This window comes from Crocodylus siamensis, chromosome 5 (assembly GCF_052110815.1).
Source record: "Crocodylus siamensis isolate JL-2025a chromosome 5, ASM5211081v1, whole genome shotgun sequence".
In the NCBI taxonomy this organism is placed as follows: Eukaryota; Metazoa; Chordata; order Crocodylia; family Crocodylidae; genus Crocodylus; species Crocodylus siamensis.
Window position 1 is genome coordinate 157,620,000 of NC_143399.1, and position 7,526 is coordinate 157,627,525.

General features: G+C 35.1%; 1 protein-coding gene across 3 annotated transcripts in view; it reads left to right on the plus strand.

Annotated features, from left to right (window-relative positions):
* Positions 1 to 7,255, plus strand: part of SNX13 (sorting nexin 13) — a 128,150-nt gene extending 120,895 nt beyond the window's left edge. For all 3 annotated transcript variants that reach the window (XM_090046832.1, XM_090046831.1, XM_090046833.1), the window contains exons 24-26: positions 947 to 1,015; positions 2,507 to 2,619; positions 3,568 to 7,255. In XM_090046832.1, the coding sequence (XP_089902958.1) occupies positions 947 to 1,015; positions 2,507 to 2,619; positions 3,568 to 3,815 (430 nt within the window). In that variant the 3' untranslated portion in view covers positions 3,816 to 7,255. The remainder of the gene's footprint in view (positions 1 to 946; positions 1,016 to 2,506; positions 2,620 to 3,567) is intronic.
* The last annotated feature ends 271 nt before the right edge of the window (positions 7,256 to 7,526 follow it).

The window sequence follows — 7,526 nt, forward strand, 5'->3', positions numbered from 1 at the left end:
TCAGTATGCTCCAGAAACCTAGCCACCCAATTCACTTGAATGCTTTATCTATACTTTAAGCAGAAAGCCGCACTAAATGGATGAGGAGCTTTGAAATCCTTGCTAGAAAGGCATCCTAACACCTTTTTTTTTAAATAGTAAGGTGCCAGGTACTCTTTTTTTTTTTTTTTTTTTTTTTTTTCCAATATGTTTGTGATTTTAGTCAGGAAATCAGAGAGAGGAAATCTCTTCCATCGTTACTTGGTGCAGACCATCCGATTGGTCTGGTTTTGCAGATACTTGGGTTTGATATCGTACTCTAGTGAAACCCCTGCCAATTTTAAAATGTGATTCTGTTTTTCCTCAGTAAAGTGGTCTTTTTAATTTTTATGCATGGCTTTTGGGGGAAATGCAAGCACTTGAAGTGGTGTTTGGTTTTTGATCCTTGTATCTTTCTTGTAAAAGGAGTCCAGAACTTTTATCTACTTTTATATCCCATCTCCTTTCAAAATATGGTAATAGAAAGATCTTGTAAAGTATACAGCTGATGTGTATATACTTCAAGGTTTTTGACAAGTTAAGTTAAGTCTGTTTTTACTCTGAGAGGAAAATAGGTAGAACTTACAGCAAGCTATCGAATGCTAGCCTGGGTTGTAGTCTTTGGCCTACTGCATCACTTTCCTGTTTATGTTGGTAAAAATATTGAACTTCAGAAGAACCCTAACGAGAGGGGGCAGGAAGAAATATAGTGAAGGTCTGAGAATTAACACTTGGCTTACCTTTGTGACAGTTTCATGGAATGCACTTATTGGGGGACAAGGAAAAAAGCTTTTTGTCAAATATTGTTTCAAGTCTTAATTACACTGAAGTACCATTTACTTATACCGTGCTCTGCTCTTCTTTCCCCTCCTTTTAATAGTTAAACGAGAGGCGGCTGACGTACTACTTAATTTTTTTTTTTTTTTAGAAAAATAATTGAACATGTCAACTGGATGACCTCTTCTGAGCAAGTAGCAGATTCAGTTAAGCGGTTCAGGTAAGCCACTTGTTTTGGTAGCCTTAATTCAAGTCTCTAATAGGCATGTCTGTCAATTAAAATGTAATGATGTTGCCCCCTCCTCAGCATGAAGTGCAGTTAAATATTTTAAGATAGTGCCTGTGCAAGCAGAGGGATTTGAACTTTGCTCCAGGAGCTTACTAATAATATTCAAACTTCCTTTTGTTGACTAGAGAAACCTTGCTCTGTATCTGTATCACTTAAAACACTGTCCTTGAAAGTCTCAAAAACAAATGTTGCTGTTACAAAAATAGTATGAATTCTTCAGAAACATGGATTTGTCATTCGCAAAGACTGCTTATTTTACAAAAACAAAAAACAGCAACCCTGGATGTGAATATTTCATCAGAGGAAATAAATCCTTAAAGGTACAAAGTTGGTACTGTATAAATCCAGTAACAAAGGGTCTGTGACACTTCAGCCTTGGTTCCTGGATATTCTCTCATTCTGTATAGATGCAAATCTCTGAACAGGGCTCTCTTGTAGAGATTGTGTCTCGCTGAGTTTTTTTGTTTTTCTATAAAGAATAACTACCCTGATTGTGACGTTTTATTCATGGCCAAGGGTAGAACAGATCTAACTGGTTTATCAGCAGTTTGTACATGAATGATGAAATTCAGTATGAACCCTTGGGTAAAAAGTTTAAATATCTTTAAAAGAAAATAATTTATAAATAAGTTGCATCATCTAATTATGACTTTCCTCTGTGTAACAGAGTGCCTGTAAATAGAATATACATAAATTAAAGGCATATTAGTAAAGGCCATTGCAAAGTATTTAACATAAGAATTTTAAATTTTAGGTCGTCTTTGGAACTAAATGATTTAGCTTTTCTTTTTAACAATATCCAAAAGAGGAGTCTGCTTGTTCACTCAATTTCAAAGCTGACTACTTCAATGGCTTTCTTTTCTTCAAGTTTTTTTCTACTGAGTTGACCAATTTTAATAGGACTGAAAGGGGTTGTGTTCTCCTAAGTTTATGGAGGTGAGCTCCTCCAGAAATTGTTCAGATCAAAACCAAAAACAGCGCCATCTAGCGCAGAATGTTCTGAATCAGTCATCATGCACTTGTTCTTACTCTGAGCATATTTGAACCTACAGCCTTTTTAAAGAAATAAATTTACTGGTGTAGAGTGAAGTATAAATAAGTTGCAACTAAATAACTAGATGGGGAAGGGAAGGGATGTGTTTCTCCCCAAAATATTTGTAATCAACTCATTACTGGAAAATAGCATGAGAAGGAATTTCCTCTTTAAACTAAATGATAAGCAAGGATTTTATTATGCTGTGCATTCTAAAATCTCATCATTTATAAGTAGATATGATTCTTGCCTAATCATCCAGCTAACATACAAAGACATTTTGTTCGTTTACTTTATGCTATTTAAGTAAGTATTCCAGAATACCGATTCTTTCTTTTTACAAGAACTGGGATTTTTTATTTATTTGAAGGGGTTTGTATTTGTTACAGAGATGCCTTTTGGCCCAATGGCATTTTAGCAGAGACTGTTCCACGCAGAGACAAAGCTATTAGAATGCGAACAAGAGTAGCAGGGAAAACTAAACTACTGGAAGTAATGCCAGGTAAGCAAATTTTAGAATTTAAGCAAAATGTAGTGTTAGCAATATAACACTTAAAGATGTTTCCTTGCTTGGTGGCTTTCTTGCTTGTTTGATTTGCTGCTGGAGGCTTCTAGGTGGGTGTAACAATCTCTATTAAAGAAGTGAAGGTAACCGAAGCATTAAATAGTAAATGTATAAATGAATAACTTTAAGGCAGTAGTCTAACTGAATATTTTAATATTTGTAGCTTAGTCTGGAGGTTGTGATTGCTATTTTCCTTAAAGCTATTACATCTAGTTCATCTAAGACTTGGTTACCTAAGCATGCATGCAGTCTTTCTGGTAGAGGACAGGGCAGGCTTGCACCTTTTAGATACTAACTGGCTCATGTATGAGCTTTCATAGGCAGCAGCCTACTTCTATCAAATATGTAGCATCTGAAGCTTGTACCTGTCTGAACCAGTCAGGTAGAGTGTAGGGCATGGTGGACCTTTGAGACTAATACAGCTAACCACTTGTGTAGGTACAAAAACCTAAGAAAATATAAGAGTGTTATTTCACATAAACATGATGCCCAATTTTAAGTTGGATCCATGTGCTGTTAAGGAAAACTTTCCTTGGTGTTCCTCTGAAATTCTAGATGCCCTAACTCTACTCATGAAAAGGTTTTTAAAAAGGAATAAAAAGAGAGAGGTAGTTAATTGTGTTAGTCTGAAGTCAGGCAGAAGACAGGGCTGGGTGACACCTTAAACTATTTGGTTCAGAGATGCAAACTTTCATAAGTAACGGCCTACTTCATCAGATTCTGAAATAGGCTGTCGCCTGTAGAGCTTACACTCCAAGTAAGTTAATATCTAAGGTGCTGCCCCTGCCTTCTGCCTGCAATCCCTTCCAGTAAGAGCTTGTACTGATAACTTTGGTTAATGCTTATTTTCTATTCAGTGAAATGTTTTATATAATCCTTTTTTAGATGAACTGAAGCACATCATAGGTGCTGAGACAACACGGAAAGGCATACTCCGGGTCTTTGAAATGTTTCAGCACACCCAACTAAATAAGAGAATGGTGTATGTGTTTCTGGAGGGCTTCCTGGAAACCTTATTTCCACAATATAAAATCCGTGAGCTCTTCAACAAACTGCATTCACACTCAAAGCAGATGGAGAAATACAAGCAGAGACTACAGTTTTCTCAAGCGCCTTCCTCACAGAAAAGGTGACACTCCAAACTATTAAGCTGGTGTCTGTTTGTCCAGGACTGCTGACTTGGACAGATTCTCTGGGGCTTAAAACTCACATGCTGTTATTTCTGCACCAGTCTTAGTGTCACATAGATTGTTAATGCATCCGTAAGACCTGTGGATCTTTTCATTCTCACCTTTTTTAATACAACCACTACTGCAAGGGGTTTGTCTTAAATGATTTGGTGCGTCTTCATGCAACATTGAGAAGAGTACCGGCCCATTATGTAAGAATATTGGTTCCTTCCGTTCCTGACTGAATCGGTGATTGCCAGCAATGAAAAGTGCCAGACTATTTGACGAGGATTAAGTAAAGCACAACGACAGTAATATGTTGGAAGATTTGGCTAGTTTGGCACTGGGAGACTTGTGCAATGTTTGAGAATTTTTCATGTGGTTTGTTTTCCATTGATTGATTGATTGAGGCTTTATTGCTGTTGATCAATATTCCTATAAAGGCTGAGCTAACAAGAAAAAGTGTCCATGGAATAGCTGGTTCTGGAAAAATTAAATTACAGTATGTCCCAAAAAGTATATTTAATTGAGTACAGGCTGAGAGCTTTTTATACCACAACTAATTTCACTGCTGTATCTTGAAAAAGAATCTTGTTTGGGTTCAGTGGTGTAAGGCAGAGGTACAGAAGAAATAGTTTGTTTTGATGATTTTATAACTTTAAGGGCCCTATTCTGCTCTTCAGGCACATGACATCTTGCATGCCGGTTAAATTGGAAAGGGGCATACTTTTTTTTTTTTTTCCCTACAAATTCTGCAATTGGTATATTTAGGGGGCATTTCAAGCAAGGTGGCTGTAGCAGGAGAGGGATACATGTTCCAAACAGGGTAGACACCACATTAAAAGATAAATTTGCACTAAGAAGCAATTTATACACAGTTCTCATAGTAAAATATAAAATTTATTTTTTAAAAGCCCATTATATTGTATTTCATTTAAAATTGCCCTAGTTTTAAGTATATATAGACCTCACATAGAAAAATACCAGAATTATTTTGGTTCCTCACTTGCACAAAATTATTCTAGACTTCATTAAACAGTCATGCAGGCCTTTGGAAATTACTGAATATCACAGTGTATATATGAAAATAAAAGTACAATTACAATATTTTTTTAAACAATCTTTTTTTATTTTGCATAATGTAAAATTTTAATAAATAAGCTGTTCTACACTGAGGCCCCAAATCTATCTCTTTATGTCCACAAAAAATTAATACGTATGCAAGACTAAAGTGATTGATCATATTTGTTTGACCATAGTATACCTTGGAGTTCACATTCTGTCTTTTTTTTGGACTCCTTATATGTTTTCAGCACCACTACAGAGGACAATAAAAGGTAACCCTATCTAATTCATCATACAGAATTTTTTTAATGGAACAATGTAAACATTAAACATAACTTAGGATATTAACTGGATTACTCCTCGTACTGATTGGTATCTACATGGGAACAATAGATGATGATCTCCCTTACCTGGGGTAGGGGAGAAAGGAGGACTTCTATAGGAGCATAGTAATGGGAGTAACTTGTATCCTGATGGGAACAATAGGTGATCACCTTACGAAACAAGAGGGAAGGAGGAAGGGAGGAATCAAGAAGCCCCCTCATGGTGGTCTGATCATATTGGCTGAAATCTCAATTTATGGTTTTTTGTTTTTTTTTTTTTTCTTCTTGGATTCCATTCATACAGTTGAAGCCCTTCTTACAATTAGGTCTTTCTTCATACTATTTAGTGAACATAATATATTGGGTATTGTTAACATTGTCCTACAGTATGCATGTGCTCATGTGCACTTGTTTTTCTTTGCAGAACTACATACTGTATATTTAAATCCCTTCCTCACTGGGTTCCAGGCAACTAGATAGCAAGGTAGAAAAATTACCCCTTCTTATTCAGGTTCTAAAGAGGCATGGTAATTTAAATGCTGTTGGAATTTCCCATTTATGCTAGAACTCAATAAAATTGTTAATCTACATGGCTATATCTGAAATTCCTGTTGCTTGTGTAGAAGTCTAAATCTCTTCCCTGTGTCGGTATGCCCCAGCATATTTGATACTTAGTAGAATTCCATGCAGCATTTGTGCTTAGCAATTCATATACTATATTAGCTATTGGGAAGGTTGAATATGCAAATAATTTTTTTTTAAAAAAACGTAAAAAATATGACCATACCACATACAATTTTGGTTTTGGTTTTTTCCTTAAATCACCTAAATTTCATGCATTTAATACTTCAGAGCCAGAAAGATAAGATGTTAATCAATGAAGTCTGTGGTATTTTTACCTACTGTCACTGTATTAGGCTTCAGGAAGAATAAGTCATGCTCAAATTTTAGGGCTTTTTAAAACTGTATGCATCTAAAATCTTCAGGCACATGGTTTAATGATCTTTGTCTAAAGGCATTATGCCCAGTGAATTTATTGTCTATAAGAAGTTCAGTTTTTTTTAGTATTTAATTTCAGAATGAGTTGTTTTAACTTATTGATACCTGTAGGGAAGACCCATCAAAGGTTAATATTTTGTTTAACAAATTGTGTGTATGTACTATTATTTACAAAGTTTTACATGGTGATGCATCAGCCCTGTCAACCCATGTTGTCTGTAATCCTGGTAAAGCCCCCACAATTGAATGTTAAAATACAGCACTTAGCTGGCTGGGTGTATCTCCTGGCATTTGGGTGCTGTGACTAGTTGCTGAAAATAATTGTGCCATTGTCCAACAAATGCACTTGTTTTAGCCTTAATTCTTTTAAAGAGGAAAACAAGCAGTTGAACATTTTTCATTTGGTTCATCTTCAAGCTTGTGCTGCTGGTGTTTGCTAGAACTAAACAGTTAATTTTAAGTGCTACCAGAATGTGTACCAATTTTTAAAAAAATAAAAATATATAAATTCCACAACCTAAATTTTAATTTTGTGCAATATTTTTCATTTAACGCATGTGTATTTGAATAACTATAAAATAAATGAATTTTTAATGTTTTGAGATCTAGGTTAAACTGTTGTCTTAACCCAACAACTTGCGTTCTGTTGTTGCATCAGTTTATTTAAGGACTTGTTTTAAAAGTCTTGTTTGTCACTCCTTAAATTCTCTTGTTCTCAATGGTCTTTGCTCAGCTGAGCATGGCTCATACTACAAGAGAAAATCTAAAGAGCACATCTTATGAATATAGCTGTTATAAATGACTTGTGCATATCATTGTACAGTAAGTGTCAACTGTGTGCCTAATTGTTCTATTGATACTTCACCCCCTTTCTTTACCGAAGAATGAATATGAATGAGAATGTTATGGTCATTTTTACTGAATGGAAAAGAACTCTAAATTTTTATTTGGGGTTTGCATTATGTTCTGTCCAATAGAAAAGCTGAAAACTATTACACTAATAAAGTATTAACAGTATTTTTGTGCGTCTGTAATAACTTTTTATTCTCAAATCACATAATCTGTTGAATATGACTTCACAAGACGGGACTGAAATCACTACAGATCAATATTGTTGTTGGAGCCGGGCAAATTATTTAATCTAAAATGTATTTCCAGAAAAAAATAAAAATGAAGATTTGGCAACATGTAGGCATTTGACAGATTTTGTTTTGGATTTTTGCTAGATTGGCCGCCTTTTTAATTGTTCAGTAGTTGTATTTTGACATCTTTGAAATGAAACCTCTAC